The sequence below is a fragment of the Sus scrofa genome, chromosome 13 (assembly GCF_054392235.1).
Source record: "Sus scrofa isolate SSC_HxYL_T2T_F1_AM1 chromosome 13, Sscrofa_HxYL_maternal_Yorkshire_Landrace_v2.0, whole genome shotgun sequence".
Taxonomy (NCBI): domain Eukaryota; kingdom Metazoa; phylum Chordata; class Mammalia; order Artiodactyla; family Suidae; genus Sus; species Sus scrofa.
Genome location: NC_139395.1, coordinates 76,178,470 through 76,203,040, shown reverse-complemented (window position 1 = coordinate 76,203,040; position 24,571 = coordinate 76,178,470). Strand labels below are relative to the sequence as shown.

The window sequence follows — 24,571 nt, the reverse complement described above, 5'->3', positions numbered from 1 at the left end:
AAAACAGATAGGTGTTCTTTTTTCTTGTCTTAAACCTAAGTAGGTGCCTGGTTTTTGTTTAGGCAAGCATGATAGGCAGAATAATGGTCCCCCCACTTAAAGATGTCCATATCCTAATGCCCTGACCCTGTGAATATTACCTGACCTGGCAAAAGGGGTTTGCCATATGTGATTATGTCAGGGATTTTGAGATGGGGAGATTGCCTGGATTATCCAAGTGGGACCAGTGTAATCACAAAGGGTCCTTATTAGGAAAAGAGAGAGGCAGAGCTTCATAGTCAGTGTGATACATTGTGTGAAGGGACTCAACTGGCTATTTCTTGCTTTGTAGAAGGTAGCAACTGACAGCCAAGGACTGCAGGCAGCCTCTCAAAGCTAAAAGAGTCAAGGAAATGAATTTTCCCCTAGGGCCTCCAGATGGAATTCAGCTCTGCCAACCTATTTTAGACTTTGATATCCAGAAGTATAAAATAATTTTTGTTTTAGGCTGCTAAGTTTCTAGTAATTTGTTACAATAGCTATAGAAAACTAATGTGGCATACCTGCAGGACTGTCCCATTTGTAAGTTCTTAAACAGAGTCTTTTTAATTTTTTATTTTATTATTTTTAAAAGCAGGAGCATCCTTTTTTTTTCTTTTAAAATCTCATTTCCAACACTATCTGGCTTCCCAGTGGGCATATTTTTTACCCTTATCTTCCTCATCAACTCTGTAAAAGTATAGTTCAAAAAGTATAGACATTGTATGTGCTAAAAAGGACAAAAGTATTTTGATACAACCCAAACATTAGCAGTACTACTCAGTACATGGACGTGGACAGCCTGCGTCAGAATTACCTGGGATCAGGTTAAAATGCAAATTCTTGTGCCTGTCCCTTTACCTCTTCCATTTTTTTTTAAAGTCGGGTTTACTGAGATATAATTTGCATATAGCAAAATGTACCCTTTTTAGGTTACATTTTTATGAGTTTTGAGGAGTGTATATAGTCAAGCACCAACACACTGAAGTTATTTCCATCTCAAAATATTTCCCTATGCCATGGGTCTGGCCATTGAAAAAAAAAAAAAAAAAGATTTCTCCAAGCTATACATATTAGGTCCTTGTTACCAATCGATTTTGAATATAGTCATGTGTATATGCCAATCCCAACCTCCCTGACCATCCCCCTACTCCAGTATTCTCCCTTTGGTAACCATACATTTGGTTTCAGATCTTTGCATCTGTTTCTATTTTGTGAATAAGCTCTTTTATATCATTTTAATTAGATTCCACATATTAATGATCTAATATTTGTCTTTCTCTGACTTCAATGAGTATGATAATATCTAGATTTATCCATGTTGCTGCAAATGGTATTATTTCCTTATTTTTATGGCCAAGTAATATTCCATTGTATACATATATCACATCTTCTTTATCTAGTCCTCTGTTGATGGACATTTAGGTTGCTTCCATGTCTTTGCTATAGTAAATAGTGCTGTAATGAATACTGTGGTGCATGTATCTTTGCAAATTATGTTTTTTCCTGGATAGGTGCCCAGGAGCAGGATTGCTGGATCATGTGGTAGTTCTATATTTAGTTTTTTAAGAAACATCCACACTGCTCTCCATATGGTTGCACCAACTTACATTCCCACCAGCAGCATAGGAGGGTTCCCTTTTCTCCACATCCTCTCCAGCATTTATTGTTTACAGATTTTTGACAATAGTCATTCTGACTGGTATGAGGTGATACCTCATTGTAGTTTTGATTTGCATTGCTCTAATAATTAGTGATGTTAAACATCTTTTTATGTGTTTTTTTTTTTTGGCAGTATGTATGTCTTCTTTGGCTTATTTAGATCTTCTGCCCATTTTTTGATTGGACTGTTTGTTTTTTGTATATAAAGCTGCTTGAGATGTTTGTGTATTTTAGAGATTAAGCCTGGTTAGTCTCTCTGCTTGCAGATATTTTCTCTCATTCTTTGGGCTTTTTGTTGGTTTTCTTTGTTTGTTTCCTTTGCTGTGCAAAAGCTTTTAAGTTTATTTAGGCCCCTTTTATTTATTTTTGTTTTTATGGAACCAAAAATAAAAATTGCTGCGATTTATGTCAAAGAGCCAAAAATAAAAATTGGCTGCGATTTATGTCAAAGAGCATTCTGCTTATGTTTTCCTCTAAGATTTTCATAGTATTCAGCCTTACATTTAGGTCTTTCTTTAATCCATTTTGAGTTTATTTTTGTGCACAGAGTGAGAGAATGTCCTAATTTCATACTTTTACATATAGCTGTCTAGTTTTCCCTGCACCACTTACGGAAGAGACTGTCTTTTCTCCTTTGTGTATTCTTGCCTCCTTTGTCATAGATCAGTTGACCCTATGTGTGGCTTTCTGTCCTGTTCCACTGATCTAGTATTTTTGTTTTTGTGCAAGAACCATACTGTTTTGATGACTGTAGCTTTATAGTATAGTCTGAAATCCAGGAGCCTGATTCCTCCAGCTTCATTTTTCCTTTTCAGGATGTCTTTGGCTATTCTGGGTCTTTTGTGTTTCTCTACAAATTTAAATTTTTTTCATTCTAGATCTGTGGAAAATGCCATTTGTAGTTTGATAGGGATTGCACTGAATCTGTAGATTGCCTTGGGTAGTATAGTCATTTTGCCAATATGAATTCTTCCAATCCAAGAGCATGGTATATCTTTCCATCAGTTTGTGTCATTTTTTATTTTCATCAGTGTCTTACAGTTTTCAGAGTACAAGTATTTTGTCTCTTTAGGTAGGTTTATTCCTAGGTTTTTTATTCTCTTTGACTTGATGGTAAATGGGATTGTTTCCTTAATTTCTCTTTCTGATCTTTTGTTATCATGTATGGCAGTGCAAGAGATTTCTGTATATCAATTTTATATCTTGCAACTTTATTGAATTCTTCCATGAGCTGTAGTGGTTTTCTGGTATATCTTTAGGATTTTCTATGTGTAGTATCATGTTGCCTACAAACAATGACCATTTTACTTCTTTTCCAATTTGGATTCCGTTTATTTATTTATTTATTTATTTTTCTGCTGTACAGTATGGGGAGCAAGTTACACATACATGTATACATACTTTTTCCTCCCATTTTTGTGTTGCAATATTAAGTATCTACACATAGTTCTCAATGCTACACAGCAGGATCTCATTGTAAATCCATTCCAAGAGCCTTTTATTTCTTTTTCCTTTCTGATTGCTGTGGCTAGGACTTCCAAAATTATGTTGAATAAAAATGGCTAAGACAGACATCCTTGTCTTATTCCTGATTTTAGCAGAAATGCTTTCTGCTTTTCACCATTGAGAATGTTAGCTGTGGGTTTGTCATATATGACCTCTGTTATGTTGAGGTAGATTCCTTCTGTGCCCTCTTACTGGAGGGTTTTTATCAAAAATGGGTGTTGAATTATAAGAAAAGCTTTTTGTGGATCTATTGATTTGATCATATGTTTTTTCTTCAGTTTATTAATGTATATCCCATTGATTGATTTGTGTATATTGAAAAATCTTTGCATTCTTGTGTTAAATCCCACTTGATCATTCTCTGTGATCCTTTTAATGTATTGTTAGATTCACTTTGCTAATATTTTGTTGAAGATTTTTGTGTTGGTATTCATCAATGATGGTGGTCTTAATTTTCTTTTTCTTTTCTTTTTTTTTTTTTTTGTGGTGTCTGTCTGGTTTTGGTATCAGGATATTGGTGGCCTCATAGAATGAGCTTGGGAGTATTCCTTCCTCTACAGTTTTTTGGAAGAGTTTCAGAAGGCTAGGTGTCAACTGTTCTCTTTGATAGAATTTGCCTGTAAAGCTTACTGGTCCTGGACTTTTGTCTTTTGAAAGTTTTTTTTATCACAATTTTAATTTTAGAACTTGTAATTGGTATATTCATATTTTCTATTTCTTCCTTGTTCAGTCTTTGAAGGTTGTACCTTTGAAATACTGTCCATTTCATCTAGGTTGTCCATTTCATTGGCACATAGCTGCCTACAGTAGTCTCTCTATTTTTTTCTTATCAGGGCTGCAGCTGCAGCATATGGAAGTTTCCGAACTAGGAGTTGAATGGGAACTGTAGCTGCTGGCCTACATCACAGCCACAGCAATATTAGATCCAAGCTGTGTTTGTGACCTACACCACAGCTCATGGCAATGCTGGATTCTTAACCCACTGAGTGAGGCCAGGGATGGAGCCCACACCCTCATGGATCCTAGTCAGGTTAAATTCCACTAAGCCACAACAAGAACTCCCTTCTGTTCTGATTGTTATGATTTCTTTCCCTCTACTAAATTTGGGTTTTCTTTGTTCTTCTTTCTCTAGTTGCATTAGATGTAAGTTTAGGTTGTTGGGGACTTTTCTTGTTTCTTGCTGAGATTGTATTGCTGTAAACTTCCCTCTTAGAACTGCTTTTGCTATAGGTTTTGGATCATTCTGTCTTTATTGTCGTTTTTCTCTAAGTATTTTTTTAAATTTCCTCTGATTTCTTCAGTGATCCATTGGTTGGTTAGTAGCATATTGTTTAGTCTCCATGTGTTTGTGTTTTTTGAAGTTTTTTTCCCTTGTGTTTGATTTCTAGTCCTATAGCATTGTAGTTGGTAAAAATGCTTGATAAGATATCAATTTTCTTAAATTTACTGAGGCTTAATTTGAGGCCCAAGATGTGATCTTTCCTGGAGAAATATTCCATGTATACTTGAGAAGAAAGTATATTCTGCTGCTTTTGGATGAAATGTTCTATAAATATCATTTAAGCCTATCTGCTCTAATATGTCATTTCAGGCCTATGTTTATTGATTTTATGTCTGAAAGATCTGTCTATTGCTGTGAGTGGGGTGTTAAAGTCCCCCACTATTATTGTGTTATTGTCAGTTTCTCCTTTTTTGGCTGTTAGCAGTTGCTTTATATATTGTGGTACTCCTATGTTGGGAACATATATACTTACAATTGTTAAATCGTCTTCTTGGATTGATCCCTTGATCATTATTAAGTTAGTGTTCTTTTTTGTCTCTTAAAACATTCTTTAAAGTCTTTTTAGTCTGATATGAGTATTACTACTCAAGCTTTCTTTTGATTTTCATTTGCATGGAATATTGTCCATAATTTCTTTCTTTTCTTTCCTTCCTTCCTTCCATCCGTCCGTCCGTCCGTCTGTCTGTCTGTCTTTTTAGTGCCATACTTGTGGCATATGGAGGCTTCCAGGCTAGGAGTTGAATTGGAACTGTAGCCGCTGGCCTATGCCACAGCAACTCAGGATCTGAGCCACATCTGCAACCTACACCACAGCTCACAGCAACACCAGATCCCCAACCCACTCAGCAAGGCCAGGGATCGAACCTGCGTCTTCATGGATGCCAGTCAGATTCATTTCTGCTGAGCCACAGTGGGAACTCCCATAAAATAAGTTTTGTCTCTTCAGGTGTAATCTTAGAACTTCCATTATCCTCCATGGGTGGTTGAGGGATTGTCTTTTAGCATGGTTAGACAGAGTAGGATGGAGAGAGGAGTATCGAGGTACACGTGTGTCCAAATGTGTCTCCTTACACATTCATGGAGACAACTCATTCACAGCTTTATGTGCGGTGAGGATTGAAAGATGCAAGAAACGTTGGGGTTGTCTAGTTAGAAAAAGGGAGGATAGGGGATGGTTTTGAGTTGTGAAGCAAGACTCTTGGAGCCAGAGGCATTATGATTATTGGTTAGTTATATGATTAAGTGGTCAGCAGCAAAAAGAGTAGTGACTGCCTGATCTTTTGTTGTGTATGCAACTCCTTTGGGACCACTGCTAAATATTCCTTCCTTAGTGAAAGACTCCTAATTGACCTTGGCTCCAAAACCCTCAAGCAGTTTAAGTGAAGGTTCACAGTGTTTTTTGTTTTTTCCTTTCAGATATCTTGAGCCACTTTATTGGCAGGAATTGTGCTAGGTACTGAATGAAATGAACTAGTTAAAGCCCTTACCCATGAGAACTGTTACTTTGCATATCCTAGAACCTTAACCTTATATTTTCAGATCTTTCCCAAACAGGTGGACAGGTGGAGGTCCTAGCACCTTATTGGTAGTATCGCACCTGGCATAGTGAAGCATCAGCATAGAGAGGAATGTATATGATACAGTCATCCCTCCAATCCTTGGATGTGGATCCTGTATATAAAATGGAAGGCCAGCTGTACCATTTACATAAGGGACTTGAACATCTGCAGATTTTACTGTCCACAGGGATCCCAGAACTAATTCCCATGGACACCAAAAGATGACTGGAAATGATAGATGATCTGCCTTTGAATCCAGGTCTGATGTTCTAGTTTGGCCAAATTGCTTCACCTTTATAAATTGATTTCTTCTTCTCTAAGATAGGGAGGTATCAGGAAGGAAAAAAAAAAAAAAAGCTATTTTAAAAACTCTTTGAGGAGCTCTTAGTGGCTTAGTGGGTTATGAACCTGACTAGTATCCATCAGGATGTGGGTTGGACCCCTGGCCTTGCTCAGTGGGTTGAGGATCTGGCGTTGCCATGAGGTGCAGTGTAGGTAATAGACGTGGCTCAGATTTGTTGGTGTTGTGGCTGTGGTGTAGGCTGGCAGCTACAGCTCCTATTCCACCGCTAGTATGTGAACTTACATAAGCCGCAGGTGCAGCCCTAAAAAGCAAATAAATAAGTAAATAAATAACTAAGAAAAATAAAAGCTCTTTGAGTTGAAAACTCAATGAATTATAGTCTTTTTTCAATTTGGTCAAGGTAAAGGGCTAATCTGGATGCGAGGGGTTGGGACCAGGGGGCTAAAATTGTTCTGCTTAATAAAGACTCAAGAATTTTTAGTTTTACTTGAAGCTGGAGGGACATTTCTTTTGTTTATTTATTTTGCTTTTGTTTGGACAGAGGTGGTGAGAGAAAGTGAGTCCCAGCATTAGGCCCAAGATGAGCACAGAAATGGCTAGTCCAGTGTCAGAGGAGGAAGGGGTGGAGAGCTTTGATGGCTGATTCTCAGTCTTCAGTGGTTTTCTAGTATTTATCTGGCAATTATTTATTTGTTTTAATCTTCCTCTATTAAAGATCTGCTCTTGCTGCAGGCATGGCCCTAAAAAGACAAAACAAACAAAAAAGATCTGCTCTTCCCAACACTCAGGTGTTAATGTGTTTTGGAGACAGAGAGTAGAGAAGGCTGTATCTACACTGGGTGGAGTGGAAAAGAGAGCAGGGAGATGATGAGAATTAGGTTGCACTCAGGATTAGGATCGGAAAGTGATAAAGAATCATTAGGAAGTTGTAAGCACTCACCTTAGGATCCTTGAAATTATTAAGGAGAGTTCTGGCTTTACAGATATGTGAGATATGATCTAAAATTTGCATTTGAATGTTAAAGACGGTACAATTTAGGACCATGCACATGTCAGGGATAATATCTGCCTAACAGGGTTGGGAGGTTTAAATGAGAATCTAGGTCAAAGCACTTCATAAACTAAGGAAGTATATCATCACCCCTAAGATACAATGTCTTTCCATGAGGATTTTTAAAAAAGGAAATCAGACTTAAATTCAACACATCGCAAATATGAGAATAATTATCTAGGAGTCACAAGCTCTGTAATAGTTTTCTTTATGAATTTAGTTCATACTGATAGTAAAAATATAATTTGAATGTTAAAGATACAGTTTTTAAAAATGACTGTATATATAACCCAAACATGTCATGTTAAGATATGCGGATTTAGGATCTTACTGTAATAACTTCAGGCCCATTTATTAAGAATAGAAGTAGCTTTGGTTGTGCAGATTTAGCTGAGGTTGTTGAAAGGTATGAGAAAAAGCACATGATGTTGCAAAGGAATGGGAAATAACATGCATTGGGTATATACTAGACACTTGACATATATCATCTTTCTTTCTATTTTTTGGTTTTTTGGTCTTTTTAGGGCCTCAGCTGTGGCATATGGAGGTTCCTAGGCTAGGGGTCAAACCGGAGCTGTAGCTGCTGGCCTACGCCACAGCCACAGCAACTCAGGATCTGAGCCATGTCTGCGACCTCCACCACAGCTCATGGCAACACCAGATCCTTAACCCACTGAGCGAGGCCAGGGCTCCAACCCACAACCTCATGGTTCCTAGTCGGATTTGTTAACCACTGAGCCATGATGGGAACTCCCATGTATCATCTTTCTTAAAGCTCATTGGTCCCCAGAGAAATGGTAGTGTCTCCACTCTTTAGATGGGGGTTGTGTGTGTGTGAAAAATCACAACGATTACAGAACTTGCTTAAAAGTCCTAATTTTGAAGTGCTAGTGCTGGTATGTTGATTCTCACGAGCCTCAAGGTCCAGTTCTTTTTCTCCCACTGTGCTGTCATGTGGGCTCAAAGTAAGCTAATAATTAGCACCCAAGCCTTGTGTGGTTCTGGTCTCCTTGTCCCTGTCTCATACCGAATCTTCATTATTTTTCTTCCAAAGAATGATTGCAGAAAGCTTTTGACAAGCTATAGGTGAGATGCTATAGGTGACAAGTATGTAAAAAAAGGACTAGATAATCGACTTAATTAAGTTCTGGAGTGGACAGGTTAAATTCCTGTATTGTCTCAAGTTTCATTCTTTACGCAGGACCAGCCAACTTTTGTGAGGTCATTACAGAAATGCTGGCAAACTCTTTCCATTAGTGGTTCTTGCGTACAGTAGGCACTTCTTATGTTGTGTGACTCTTTTTTTGTTGTTGTTCAGAATTCACCTTAGGGGTTTTCTCAAACTCAGCATTCTTATTCTGTAGTGGTTTTTAAGCTTTCTTTTTTCTTTCCAGGCTGGGTGGATGATGCAGTTTCGCTTCTAGGTGTTAGGATTCTCTTTCACACTGGTTTGTCATGACCTTAAAGTATTTTAAGTTTCTCCTCAGACTGTCTTTTTTTTTTTTTTTTTTTCCTTTTTTTAAATGTAGTACCCTAGTGAGCTAGCGATTTGTTTACCAAATGAGTTTAAATCACCAGCCATTGGAGAGTCCACAGTCTAAGAGCATTGCTGGAATTGACCAAATGTAAAAACCTACTAGCCTTTTTTGGCAACTTAGTAGTTTTGGGGGTCTAGACTCAAAGGCTAGTTATGTTTCTCAGCCATCCTTTAGGTTATAAGAGTTGCTAAAGGTGGTATGTGATACCAAAGATGGCAAAGCATTTATTATGATGATCAGAATCGTGTTAGTCTTTAATTGCCATAAAGCTCTCCCCTGCAGATAACTGATGAGGCCTGAGGTGTTCTGAGCTGCAGCCACCCACAAAAACCACACACATGGCATTTTACTCAAAACTTTACTTTAACCACTGCTTTGTGATGCAAAACTGGTGGAATTTTGGGTACTTTCTGTAAAATTGAAATCTTTATGGGGGTTTTCCAACATTCTAGTTGCTTGTTAACAAATGATCACTGTAACGAGGAAGAGCAGAGCAGCGTTGACTTGTGTGGCAACATAGGATGCCAGTCGGTACCTACTGTTTTCACATGGAGAAAGCCACCCTGGTTGAGAGAACAGATTCTCCTTTTGAAAATGCAGTATTCATGCGAGATTTGGAGTTGCAAAAGATGAGATTTTAGGAGCTTCTTATCTTTGCCACAAAGTTTTCAGTCTTGACAAAGTAATCATATTCAGTACTTTCTAACTAGTAGATCCTCTTATGAAAGAGATCTGAAAATAAAAGCAAATCCAGGAGTTCCTGTTGTTGCTTAGCGGGTTAAGAAGCCAGCATAGTGTCTGTGAGGATGCGGGTTTGGTCCTTGGCCTTGCTCAGTGGGTTAAGAATCCAGCGTTGCCGTGGGCTGTGGTGTAGGTCGAAGATGTGGCTTGGATCCCACAGTTCTGTGGCTGTGGCATGGGCCTGCAGCTGCAGCTCTGATTCAGCCCCTAGCCTGGGAATTTCCATATGCTGCAGATGTGGCCATAAAAAGAAAAGCAAATACTTTTGTATTATAGGACAAAATATAATTCTGCTTAAGTCTGTCAAGGGAGAACTGTTATGGGAAACTGATTCCTGATAAGCTACTACAGCCCTTTTCTGGAAGGGAGATAGCAGGTGGAAAGAGCTCTATCCTGTTTGGCTGAGTTAGGAGTCCTTTGTTTATTCTGGAGGTAGTCCTTGGGCAAGTTGCTTCACCAGTCTAAGGCTCAGTTTCTTGACTTTGAAATTAAAGTTTCACTCCTGCTCTGTGGTTTGGTGGATAGAATATATTGCCTCAAGAGCCTTCAGTAGGTAGGCATCCTTTGTTATTATATCCTGTCTTGTGTAAAGGTGAGTTTTACTGTCATATAATTTGTCTTCTCTCAAGCACATTTTGTTTTTTAAAATCTGTGAAAACATTTTAGCAAAATACAACTCTGCTTCTATAAGTATGTAGTTATGCTCCTTTTGTGTTTAATAGTTTCTAAGGAGTAAATTTCCATCTATGTAGCCCAGAGGTTAGAAGAATGGTCTCATGATTAGCCTTAAAATAAACTATCAGAACTTTCGGGCTTTTTCTCATTAATGCATTATCCCAACCTGCTGCAGTAGGATAATACAGAAAGCTATAATTAAGTTTTTAATGGGTTAATTCCTTAGCTTACTGTGAAGCTCTTGATAATTAAAAAATTTTTATTATAGTTGATTTTTAATGTTCTGTCAATTTCTGCTATAGATAATTTCTCACTAGCATATAAGTAAAGCTTCGTTTATTTTGCTACTGCAAAGACTGAGTTGCTCGTTAGTGCCTGCAAGTAAAGTATGCTTGCTTATCTTTATAATTTATCTTAGGGAATGTTTAAACAGGGTGAAAGAGCAGTTTTTACAGGAGCAAAAATCAAGCCATCCATTTTCAGAAAGCAGAACCAAGTAAAATTAAAGAACAATCAGTAATGACTTGGAAACAAACCAAACAAGTTGAATCAAAGAACAAAATAAAAAGAATGAGACAGACAGTTCTAAGAACAAATGTATAGGATGGAATATCAATTAAAGCTTTAGGACTCAGCAAATAGAGTGGAAGCTTTATTTGTAGTGGGAAACAAGGTGTCACTATATAATTTTAGGGACATAAGTAGAAAAGGGCAAAATATCATAAACATTACACAAGTGGGATGGAATTTCCCAGACCCTTTGATTTAACAAATGATTTAGTTAAGGAAATTAGCAAAATCTTGAAATTGAATTGAATTGGTGCTACAGCAAACTTTAAAAATTAATTTCAAAATCAGAGTCAAAAGGATGCATGTTAGCTCTATGCTGTCACATTTGTTACTCAGCCCAGTAGTACTAACGCTTCACCTGGGTAAATTATTTTGAAGGCGACCCGGACCTTGATCCTTGAAATAGAGGTATTGAAAAAAGCGGTGTCTGGAGAAAGGTGAAATCATAATTATACATCAGAGGCCATAAGAGTTATGACTTCAAATTTTATGTTTCACTCATACCAGCTTTGTGTTCACACCCAAACTCCAGGGGTAGGAACTACCACATGTAGGGTGGAGTGGCATTCCAGTTTCATTTATTTTCTGCTGTAGCTGGCAAATTGAATGAAGATTTATATCTTAAGTGACAGGACTCAAATGAAATATGACAAATGTATAAAAGCTGCTACCTGAACATGTCAATGCAGAACCTTCCAGTGAACGAGGTGGGATGCGGCTTGGGAAACCAACTACACAACTTCCTGCCATGTTGGGCAGCTCCATGCTGGGAGATCAAAGGGAGACCCAAGGGGGAGCAAGTCCTTGCTGGCTGAGCCACGTGCTGGGGTTCAGCATGGAGTGCCAGCTTGTTGATAGACACAAAGATGTATCTATTGAGGGCTTGCCTTATCATGGAAAAATCCTAGGGAGATATGTTGTATGTTGTACTGACTGGAAAATTACTCATCATTTTAAGTGATCAGATTTATCAAGTAGAAGCATTAGTTTTGAAACTAGTCATTTAATTGGAATTTAATCCTGACCCAGTTCCCTATGCTAGTTTGTAATTATTCTTACTGACCAAAGCATAGAGAAAAATCAGGGCTAATAAAACATCCATAACGAGCACTGCTCTCAGGAGGGAACAACTTTCACTGCCTTTGGATAGACCAGTTAGCTCTGCAAAACATTTTCGGCTGTCTTGAAGGACTCTGACCACTGGGGCATGAATGAGCACTAACTTCCCTGTTTGTGGTTCTTCTGCATTGTAGATTTCAAGTTAAGCTCCTGAGGGAAAGCACAGGAGCTGGAAGCTTCTCAGGGTCCTCCTAAAAGTCTGGTTGGCAGTCATTTATTTAGAAGAAGGAATGACCACTGCGGCAAATATCCCCTATATTTGTTCAAGTTGTGCTCAGAGTTATCATCAGTCAGGCAGGCATTTTCTGAATTAATTTGGTAAGCAAACCAGTTGTACTTTTAAATTGATCCTAAAGAAAATATTTAATTGGAATAGCTGTTATGACACCAAGAAATGTCGAAATGAAAACCACCATTCATTCACTATATATTATTCTGCATCATTTATTAAATATTTTTATATATGCATTTACAAACTTTAAGTACTCACTTCAGAACTCTGCTTTCAATACACTTTTAAACTTTTTTTTTTTTTGTAGAGATTCTGTTGTAAAATGAGACCCATGTACAAAACTAGGCAACAGATATAAAAGTTTCCTTTCATACTTTTCATCCATCAAGAAACAAAATCATGTGACAAAGAAAATCAAAATGTGGCTCTTTCACAAGAATAACGTGTCAGTGTTCAAACTATGCGTTCTAATGGGATAGCTCATATTTCTTCATTCTATGACTATATATATACTTCCTAGCTACTGGAGCATATTGGTTCAGATGAAGAAAAAGAAAATCAGCTCTGCTGTTTGGACTAGATAACCTAGAGACCATCAATTATTCATTTCTTTATAATGTGACACCAAAATTCACCTAGGAGATGACATTGATTGGTTAGCAGTATGCATTTAGCCCCAACATGGCATAAAAAGTTCCCTTTAAAAAATTCATTAACTTGGCAAGCTAAGGTCAAGTCTCTAATTTAGCTGTCTTATTTAAAGAAATAGTTTAAATGATCAATTCAGAAGCCTAAAAGTATCTTTGAAACTAAAGTTGCTTTTCTTAAAATGAATGCTGACTTGACAGTTCATAGGCTTGGAGCACTGTCACTGAAAGACAGAGGCACTAATGCCACGAGCAACAAGAAACAGTATCACCACAGGATAATTATATGGTCCAAAATGCCCAGGGGCCTGAAACTCACTATTAATATGATTTTGGCAGCAGCATCATTTAGTATTTAACCATTTATTACATACTATTAACATACCAGCTTCAAAGACGTGTACTCCCCTTAGGATACTCAGGAGTTACAAATATATTGTGATTGCATAATTGGTATTGCACAGTTTTATAAAAAACATAAATACTGGCTATTCTAATTTTAAATACAAAATACATGTCATATACTTTTAAATCTATAATCTGGTTCAAGTGCAAATCAGGTGCTTTCTTCAGTCCTTCCAAAAAAGGCATTTTTAATATTTTTGGCACAAATGAAATTTCATGCCAACAGTTCTAATTACAATACATATATCCAAACCTTTAGATTAGCAATCATATACATACAGTATAAAACTGAGTATTTACAAATATACTAAGCATAAATGTAACCTTTGTGGGTGAATCAGAACTAACTAGCCATACCCACACTAAAAATAACTTAGGTAAATACGATTCCTTTATTTCATTTGCTTAGGCTGGTTGCTGTGGGTTGACGTTCATGTGAGGAGGATGTCCTAGAAGACCAATTCTTTGTTTCTGCTTCCTTTGTTCTGTCATCTGGAAAGTTAAAAAGTTTCATCATTAGACCCAGACACTTCCTGTACGTCAAATCATATACTCAACCATAGATTTACCTCTGTGGTTATGGTTTATACTGAAACCCACTTTCTACAAATAGTGTACTTCAGTATATCAAACACATAGAACTTCAAAACGGACATCTTCCTAAGCAGTATGGGGAATTCTGTGCTCTAGTCATGCAATGTGGCATTCAGAAATACTGCTTGCTATTTGTTTGGTAAAACAACAACAACAACAACAAAAACCCAAACAGTTAAAGCACAAGATTCTAGATCATTTCCCAAATCCACTTCCAAATGATGGCTTTCTAAGATAGTTATAACAACCCTCTAAACCATCAAGAAGAGCAGCATGTTTAGAATCTAGGTTTGAGAGGGATTAAGTCCATGTCTTCAGAGGGTCCTGATTTCTCTCTTCAGTGACTCTTGGGTTGTTTTGATTTGAGAGGAAAAATTTACACAGCATTTCTAGGAAGATTAGGAATGTCCTCACATCTGAGGTCCAGAATGAGTGAATAGCATAAATCATGCACTGGCACTCAGTGGTGACTATTCCTTGCCACCTACAGAGACTAAAGTCAGGAAAGACTATTTCTTAAGACTGGGCAAATGAAAAAGTGCTTTAAAAACCCCAAACGAGAGGTTGGTATCACTTATTTGGCTGGTGAACTAAATCACTTGTCATTTTGACAGTTGTCTAGCTCTGTTCTGGGTATTCTAGGGCATAATTAATTCCCTGCAGTAACATTTTTCTTTACTCAGTCATAGCTCTGGTTTTAATGCTGGGCATTTAAGTCAATTAAGATGAAAAGGCTGTATGAAATATATATTAGATAAAATTGTTAATCTATGAGTGTCCTAAGATCCTGCTTCTAGATTTCTGGTTTCCTAAAATCAGAGAGGAATTAGGGTGTGGTAGTAAAAAGAATGTGGGCTTTGGAATTAGATGGGCCTATTTCCATATGGTTTTACATTTAACCTTTCAAAGTCTGTTTCTTCATTCATATGATTCTGGTGATAGCCCCCATCTCACAGCCTGAGAACTGAGAGGATATAACTTTTAAAAAAGTGTCTGTCACACTGTAGATGTTTAAATCTCAGTTTTCATTTGGACTGATTTTTGGTACAAAATATCTTGAAAAAACATAAAATAAGGATAACTTTCCTAGGTTCAGTTTTCAAGTGGTTATTTTTTCTTATTTGAAACAGCAGTTTTCCTTTCATATCAAAATACTATTTTTAGGCTGCTGTGAAATTTCTTCAGTTATATTTTATAGAAGAAGATTTACAAGAAGTGACTGTTTCCAAAAGGTAGCTTGTAGTAAAGCTTTTTATAAAGAACTGAATTAGGATCTTCCAGCTAGTCTCTAAAGTATCCTTAGAAGAGTGATAAACCTTTAAAGGTGGTGTCATACACTATACTCTGCTTCATAGATGCAGCTGCAGAAGGGGAACCTCACATGACCCATGGAATAAATTCACAATTAGACTGTAATGCAGTCAGTCATTCAGTCACCATGCTGACTGATACTTCAGATACTTCATCCAGATTTTCACCTCCCAACTAGTCCCTTGGCAGATAGCCTTGAGAGGGAATCCAGTAAAACTTAACTAAATCTCAGCATTGTGGAGTTCCCATTGTGGCACAACAGAAATGAATCCAACTAGTATCCATGAGCACTAGGGTTCAATCTCTGGCATTACTCAGTGGGTCGGGGATCCAGTGTTGCCATGAGTTGTGGTGTAGGTCGCAGATGTGGCCCAGATCCCCCATTGCTGTGGCTGTGGTGTAGGCCAGCAGCTGTAGCTCTGATTCAACCCCTTGCCTGGGGACTTCCATGTGCTGCAGGTATGGCCCTAAAACGCAAAAAAAAAAAAAAAAAAAAAAAAAAAAAACAATTCTCAGTATTCTCCTGGATTTAGGAATAGGTCTCATCCTATTAAAGGATGCTTCATTCAGAGCTTCCATTTAAAACTGCTGAGATTTTTTTCAACTTTTGAAGTTGACCATTAAAGCTTTTCCCGTAATTTTTCTATAAATAACTAGACTTTTTACGTATGTGTTTCTTCATGCCTCTTTGTCAGATCAGCTTTTCTTGACTTTTCAATCTGTTGGCTATTCAATCATTCGCTTAAACTTAAAAACCTTCTAAAACTTTTTTTCCTTATAGCAAATGAGTCTTCAACTAATGGCACACCTTCCTTCTCTCTTCTAAAGGTATCACCTGATCCTCAATGGTGGTCTTATTCTAAAATTCTAGGATCTTCTTCCTAAAATAACAATCACATCACCCTTCTCCCTTATAAACCTTAAAGCTCCCTAGGATGGAGGTCAGAGGCCAAATCCTTTTCTCAGGCAGTCATATTCCAGGTCATTTCAAGTAACTAGTACATATGTAGCTATTTTTTTTGTTTGTTTGTTTATTTTCTATTTCCCTAGAATAATGGTTCTTCATTTTTGGTGCATACCAGAACCACCCAGGTTTGTTAAAACACAGATCAAAGGCTCCACAAACAGAGTTTCTGATTCATTAGGCCCATGGTAGGGCCCATGAATTTGCATTTCCAACAAGCTCCCCAGTAATGCTGATGCTGCTGATCTGACCTCACTACTGCTCCAGAAGAGCTTTTCACTGATTGTCTCAGAAATAGGCCAAGATCACTGTGCTTATATTCCCCTATATTTGAATACTTAAAAAAAAAAAAGTACTTTGGGTACCTATATCATTTTTGTGGAAATGAGGTAAGATCTCAGAGAAGATTCTCTGTAGTTGAGCACATGGTAGACACACAGATCTGTGACTGCCTGAATTTGGTTTTGATCAACCATAGCCTTTTAGACACATTTAAGCGACTAGTATATGAGAAGGAACAGGGCAACTGTGTTAGTATTTGGCCCTCTTGGCATGGTCATCATCCAGTGACAACTATATGGGAACAATAATGAAAACAAAGCCCCCTGAGGACTAAAACTGGCCTATAAAACCAAGTTCAACAATGCTGGCCAGTTAAGTTTCCCTGGCCCATTAGTACATATTCTCACATAATTTCTGGCTTTATTAGTTCAATTCTACCTACTTACCTATCTATCTACATATATTCACACACTATATATCTTATTTAAGGCATCTCTATTACCTGACACTCCCACCTCTATCAAAACATAGAAATAATGACCAAAGTCTGTCCTTAGCATAATCTCACAGAATATTCTCTCTGGACATTTGAAATAAAACTGACTAGATAAAAGACTATCGATCAGATTTAGATCTAAGGTAACTGACCTAAAATATTAGTACTGAAAAATCTATTTTGGATAGTGTGAAATATCCCATTTACAGGAGATACATTAAAAATCCTCAAAATTCCCATTTAGCTAAGGATGAACATTTGAAGCAGTGTTCTTCATAATCTGTATAGAGACTAGCTTGAATTTCAGCATTCCTTCTTTTGACTAAGTCTAAACAAGAAGCAAACAGTATGGTAGCTTTACAAGTCAGATGCAGCCAAACATCTAAAGGATCTTTCATGAAAACAATTAGTATGCAATTGGGCAGAATTTTCTCTACCAGTATCAGCCTCTAAACCATTAAGGGCTGGCCGAGGAGGGAAGGCTCACCCACAGCACACGAGTGCCTCAACCTGCTTCCACATCACATTAAGGCTGTGGCTGCTCATGTTCTAAACAGTTGGGAAACTCTAGTTATCAGAATTGATCCTACAGTCCTGTAAAATCAGTCACACTCCCAACAATGAGCCTAAGATATTGAGCAATAAGACTGAAGCATCTCCTGAATGCAGTCACACTGACCTAACAAACACACAGATATTCACCCTCCTGAACCCCCAGGTGCTGGTCCTCTCTCTGTCACCTGGCAAACTCTTTCTCAAACCTGGAAACCAAGCTCCCACATGACCACTTCTGAGAGGGTTTCTGCAACAGTTACTTAAATCCTCTCCCTGAGGTCAAGCTGTGTGAAGTGCCCCCCTGTGCTTCATTCCCAGGGCAATCTGTTCAGACCTCTGTTACATACTTACCAAGCTGAATTATAATCTGTTTACTTATTTGTCTCCCACTCTAGACTGTTCTAGTTCCTTGAAGAAGGAGAATAGGTTCTAGTCACCTTTGTAACAGGGCGGCACCTGGCAAATGGGTGTTTCAACATTGGTGGTTCAAAGAACAAATGAAATTAATTACCAGAACATAGTGCCATTCCTGGAGCATGCCATGCAATTTCATGCCTTCGCTCATGCCGATCCTTTCCTGGGATGCCCCTGACCGCATTCCTCTGCTAGCTTAGAAGGCACCTGCTCGTAAGACTGCAGGAGCTAAACTCCAACACTCCAGACCTCACACAGGACCACCTGCCTGCTTCTCTCTGTGCTCCATGAAACTTGACTCATGCCTCGGGTTGTTAAACTTTTCCTACTGTATCACATGTTAGAGGTCTCTTCTTTCTAGCTAGGTGATGGTGTCCTAGAGGACAGATGTTAGCCATGGCCTCTTTTGTGGTTCTAACACAGTGTAAGGAACAGACCTTCAAGTGAGATTTGACATTCCGTTTTCCCATTGTGGGGAATTATAATGATCTTTTGTTGTTCCTTCCTGCCTTATGCAGTTAATGTTAACAAGATAACCCTCTTGCATGAAAAAATGCTAAAAACTTTGCATAACATGATAATGGGATCTGAATCTTCAGGCATTATTTGTATTCCTACTAACTACAAATAAGGGTCACTACCCCATAGAAAGCCAGTCACATTTTCAAGAAAGTGAACCCTTCTCTCATATTTATCCTTTTGCATATAAAGAAAAAATGCAAAGAAAATTTTAAATTCTTACATTAGTCCTCCTCCTTGGAATAAGAATGTAAGAGAATCACATTTAGTATTCAGAATCTCTTGGGAGGGGAAACTTCAAGATGAGATGTATCATTAAGTAACACTTAGGACAGCAATTTTAATTAACTGTTCTTGGCAATAATAGAAAAACCACTGACCAGGTTTTTAGTAATATCCTTGATAAGAACTTTTTCTCAAGTTGGCATTTTAAGAAAACAACAACCAAAGAGGTCAGTAACAGTAAAGATTAAAACCAAAGGCATTCAACTATCATTGCTCCATTATGCTGATTTTTGGACCAGAAGATCTGAAAAAATATCTAAGTGATGAAGCAATTTTTGTATTTTCCAGCACTTTTACCAGTGAATGGTATTCTTTCATAGCTTTTAAAAAAAATATCTATTATGGAATTTCTTGCTCATTAATCATTCATGGGGTTTTTATTTTTTAATTCAAAAAAATTTTTTCCTTTGGAAGACAGCAGTTCTCAAAATTACCAGCAGCAGCTCTCTCACCTATCTGCATGACTTCAGAACAATTTAAGAAATCTTCAGGATTGTTACACACCAGCTTTAATAAGATTCAGATCTTTTCAACAAGTTGATAAACATGCTTTAAAGGTTTGTCACAAAGTCAAGAAAACGTTGACTGATTCCTTTCGAAAGGGACATATTTTTTCCAGTAAAAGCAGCAGTGCTGAATTTTTCCTGTAACTCTGGGCCCCGAAAAATCTGAGTGGATCAATCCTAGTAAAGGCACTTAAGAATAATATAATACTGGTTTTCTCATACTTCTTTTTAGCCTATAATATCTTCCAAGAAAAATGGTTCAATCTCAGATTTGTGCAGAGGGGAAAGGTCTTCTAAAGGGTGGTTCCAAATGCTAACTTTAAAACAGAGAAGTAATAAGAGCTGAAACCAAGCTGGTTTTGATGTCACTTAATGAACCTTCATCCATTTGTAATCAATTTTTATATAGTTTGTTCTAGCCAAAATTTTGACTTCCTAGAAACAAGTCTAATTCCACGTCTCTGCTGTGCTCGATTATGTAAAATGGCAACGAATGTATCTTCTGTAACATTCAAGTGCATGCATGATATGACTTCTGAAACTAACACTCTAAAAAAAAAAAATGAGTAAGAATTTAAACAGTCAACCATGAAATGCAAACAGAGCACAGTGACAAAACAAGGAAAATAAAAACACAACAAAAAAAGTCAAACCCAGACTACAAGACCAGGAGTTCCAGCCTGGCACTGTCATATAAAGTTGGATAAATTTCCCAAGAGCTGCTGTGTACACCTTAGCATCCTCACTACTAAAATGAGGAACTAGGTGAGATGCCGTCTGCAGTCTGGGCTACCTCCTGCACCTGTGACTCTAGGCTCCTTCCTCAACTTCAGGTCCTTCCTTTGACCAAGTCCACAGGGTCGAAAAGTGTACATCATCTAAGCCGCTTCAGAATCACCCTCAGGGAGCAATTCAACACAACAGATTCTTAGCACTGAAAGGACAGACAGGGCCTAGAGAGAAGGGCTTGTGTGGTATTTACCACCACAGAATACCCAATAATAGTTTGTTTCAGACCCATTTAAAAATGGCACTTTATAGAGAGCTAAATAGGTCCTTTGAGTCTGTATTAGATTAATTTTTCTAAGATTTTTTGGCTTTCTGCTTTAAAACATCTGATTTAACTGAGATTCTTCTAGCCATAGCTCTCTCAGAGAAGGAGGGTGGGAACACAGGCATTGCTAAGGAGCTGGCCTTGCTCTATGGGGTGGCTGGGGTGGAGAGCAGCTGTAGCAGAAAGTGCGTGCACTCATGAGTCGGCATAGTCCTGTGGGACATATGTCAAGTGTATCAAAGCAGGAGGAAAGAGTTAATAAAATAACAGGCAGACTAATCTAGTTAGATCTTCATTAGTTTTACTTATGAACTAATTAATCATTGTAGGTGGTAGGCCGCACACAGTCTTCATAAATAAGGCCTTCTGTTCTCATTAGTCTTTCTTATTTGCATCTTAATACATGTGAAAGTAAAGAACTTGAGGCCAAATGCTATCTTGGGGCACAGGCTGGAGTAGTTTAGTTGGAAAAGAAATATAATTCAAAGTAGCATTGTTAGAAGTGCTTTGTAAGCCGTCTCTAAGAAGAGTTTATTGTAGACAGGGTCTCCACTAGTTATCACATACCTAAGAGTAGTAAATTACCTGTGGATTTACCTTACAACTTACCTCCAGACCAGCCTTGCCTTATAACTACTGCTCTGGAAAATTTATAATCTTGTCTGTGGAGGTGATTAAAAGCTTTCAGCACTGAGTACAGAATGCCGAACTGCTGCCAGGTCTGTGTAGTTAGCTCGGGCACAGCATGAGTTGTAGGCACACAGCAGTGTCCTAGCACGGGACCACTGCCTGGTGACTGTGAGTGCTCATTTTAAGGGGTCAAAAGGGGTGAAAGGAATACAAAGGGTTTGTTACAAATGTGCCCCTTCCCCCTAACTTAGGTACAGGAGCAAAGCATTTATCTTATGGATGGGGGCAGGATGGGGCAGGAGGTCTGCAGACTGTAAAGCTGTGTAAGAGCAGGGATGTGCCCAGATTGTCCACTGTTTCATGCCCAGGACCTGCCATGCCTCCTGGACTATGGGAGCCACTCAGTAAGGATTTGGCCAATGAATGAACCAAAAGGAGCTTGCCCTTGATGATGGTTGATCTCAGGATGCTGAATTTAAATATCTGGGGTGAGGAGTTGATAGATCTGAGGGCTAAAAAGCAAAACCAGAAGCAGCCTTTTATCTTCTGTCAAGAGAAGAGCTTTACACAGTGTGTTTTTCTGTATAGCACTTCATTGAAGTAGTTTGCATTTTCTCATTTTCTGGTTTTGTTTTTCATATTAAAACCTCTTTCCCTGAATAGCACTGAAAGTAGTGTCATGGGCTTATCCTGTCAAAGGGCAGTGAGGGGGGATGGAGGGGAAATTGGTGGACTAAGTGAGTTTGTCCCCTGCTGCCTGTTTCCTTTTCTGTCCAGGTGATAAGCTTCAGCATTTTAACACGAGCGTTGCTGATTTTTTTCCTCACCAAATTTGGTGTGTATGGCACCAGTGTATGTGTTTAGGCAGATGGAGTTTCTTTTCTTTACCTGATCCTTTAACTCTGACAGCTGGCCAGAAAGGTTCGTGACAAGCTTCATGGTGGACTCCAGCTTCTCCTGCAGATTCCTCAGCTCATTCTGTTCTCCTTCAGAATCACTGCTGACCAGGGACATGGCTCTCATCCTCGGGAACCAATCGAGGTTTCTTTCCTAAATCCACATAAAAGAAGAGGGAGTCACTTCTCGGGAGACAAGAAAGGCCATCTTTTCATTAGGCTGTCTCTGGTCGCTGCAGAAATCATGTACTATACTGTGTATTTTTATTGTTGTTGTCTTTTTGCCTTTTCTAGGGCCCCACCCGAGGGATACGGAGGTTCCCAGGCTAGGGGTCTAATGGAGCTGTAGCCGCTGGCCTACCCCAGAGCCACAGCAATGCCAGATCCGAGCTGCATCTGCAACTTACACCACAGCTCACGGCAACACCAGATCCTTAACCCACAAAGCGAGGCCAGGGATCGAACCTGACACCTCATGGTTCCTAGTTGGATTCGTTAACCACTGAGCCACGACAGGAACTGTGTATTTTTAAAGCCATTCCGCAAGTATCTTTTTAACTAAATATAATAAATCCTCTTAGTTCTTAGGAGAAATCACTTTAAAATTAAATATGGAGAAAAGTAGGTTTCCAAACAAGATTCCTAATCTATAAATATGGGTACCGCCACTGCATCAGTGATCTTTGCAAATTACATGGCTAATGAGATTTGAATTTTAAAATCGTATAAAATATATTTAATTAAATCTACCATTTTAATCATTTTTAGGTGTGCAGTTCAGTGGCATTAAATACATCCACACTATGGTGCAAACATCACCACCATCCATCTCAAGAACTCTTTTCATCTTCCCCAAGTGAAACTCCATCCCCATTTAATAATACTTCTTCCCACCTGGCAGCTGCCTTCTCTTTGCTGTCTCTGTGACTCTGACCACTCTAGATACCTCATATTGTGCTTTTTAAAAAAGCATTATACTTGGAAAATCACTTGTAAACCCTTTAGAAGTAAAATGTAAGTGAATCCTGAGTGTTCTGAGAGTGACCAGATGTGTGGATGGGTGTATGCCAGGTAGAGGCTGAAGATGGGGAAGGGGTTCAGTTTCTTTTTGTGAACTTATGGATACTACCCCTCTACTCTTGTTTCCTTCTATTTCCAGCCAGAAATTGCTGGTGGATGCTGTCAGCTGGTGCAAGAAGGAACCATTCAGTCTGCCCCCTGTCCATCTCCACCCTTTTCTTTTGATACCTATAGCTCATACCTGTAAACAGTATTTCTCACCACAGTTAAGAGAAGGAGGCAAGACTCCTCCTCCTACCTCACTTCCTTCTGCCTCCATATGCCTTTCTCTTTAAAAGTATGCCTCATAGGTAAGTTCTGTACAGGGAGACAAGGATGAACTATAAGAAAAGCTCCATCAGCCGGAGGCAAGGGGAGGAAAACTGACTCATCCCACAGCCATCTGGTACCACTTCTCACCTGGGCCATTCTCGTCAAGATAAATTTCAATAAATATTCTAACACAAATTGTGCCCACCCCATCACCCACCAAGACACATACATACAGAGTTTGCTCTTGTTGCTTTGTGTACACCAGAGGTCAGTGGAATTTTTCTGGACAGTAAATATTTTTGGCTTTCTGGGCCATATGATCTCTGTGGCAACAAATCTGCTACTGTAGCCCCCAAACAGCCATAAACAATACATAAATGAGCATAGCTGTGTTCAAATAAAACTTCATTTACAAATACTGGCAGAGGGCCAGGTTTGGTCTATAGGCCAGAGTTTGCTAATCTCTGTTGTATACAATAGAAAGCATCAACATACTCAAAATCAAAATTCTTCAAGACATGTCTAAATATTAAAAAGCAAGCAAGACAATTAAACCATGTCTTGACCTAAGGTAATCTAGCAATATAGAAACCAAATAAGAACTAGCTGGAAATATCACAAAGCAGGCATTGCCACTGGCATATGGCGTCAACATCTCTTTTAGGGTGTTTGCTTAAGTGGAGAGTCTAGTAGGTAGCACTTCCCACCTGGGTCATTCTCACTAGCCAGCATTCTGAGACCAGGAGCCACCTTAGTATAGTGACCAGAACACAGTAGGACCTTTTAAGTATTTGTGGAAGCAAAAAACCATAAATCAGGTATTTCCTGGTAACAGATGCTTAAATGATAAACCTTTGTTGCTGAGGATGACTGCTGGAGGAGAAAAATGCCAAGCTCTACCTTCTATACACCACACGCCCTGTGATCTACCCTCCCTTTACATGTGCTTGATGTCAGCCCACAATGGTTCTCATGAACTTCCCAACACAGACAGAGCAATGGGCGAAAGACCACTTGACAAGATATACCATTTCAAAGATAAGCAGCCTTATCTGTTGAACTGTTGCCACGTCTGTTGCTGGTTTTCTGCTGTGTCTGTGGTGAAGAAGAGGGGGAGAACAGACATCTGAAAACATTTAAGCACAGCAGCAGACCCTGAAAGGCAGCTGAGGTCACCTGTCACTGCTTACATTCACTGCCCCTGTGTTTGTCCCTCAGCCACAGTCACACCTTCCCACTGAGGAACTGTCCTGGGTTCAAGATCTGTGCCACCCTAAGGGAGGGATGAGGCTGACTGCTCCTAAGAGGGCATATGCAGGCGACAGGTGGCTGGTGGTTCCTCACACTCACTTAGCACCGGGGTACATGGAGGGAGGAGAGATGGTGGGCCAGGCTGGCAAACCACGAGCATGACTGCAGTGAGA

The 24,571-nt window shown here is 38.8% G+C and overlaps 1 protein-coding gene and 1 long non-coding RNA gene across 10 annotated transcripts in view; one reads left to right on the top strand and one right to left on the bottom strand.

The window, feature by feature from the left end:
• The window catches only part of LOC146397412 (uncharacterized), a 70,908-nt gene that overhangs the window by 27,919 nt on the left and 18,418 nt on the right, over window positions 1-24,571 (top strand). The window lies entirely within an intron of this gene.
• ITPR1 (inositol 1,4,5-trisphosphate receptor type 1) overlaps window positions 12,454-24,571 on the bottom strand; it is a 330,566-nt gene continuing 318,448 nt past the window's right edge. For all 8 annotated transcript variants that reach the window (XM_021069277.2, XM_021069279.2, XM_021069282.2 and 5 more), the window contains 2 exons: window positions 21,808-21,969; window positions 12,454-13,801 (listed from right to left, as the gene is read on the bottom strand). In XM_021069277.2, the coding sequence (XP_020924936.2) occupies window positions 13,715-13,801; window positions 21,808-21,969 (249 nt within the window). In that variant the 3' untranslated portion in view covers window positions 12,454-13,714. The remainder of the gene's footprint in view (window positions 13,802-21,807; window positions 21,970-24,571) is intronic.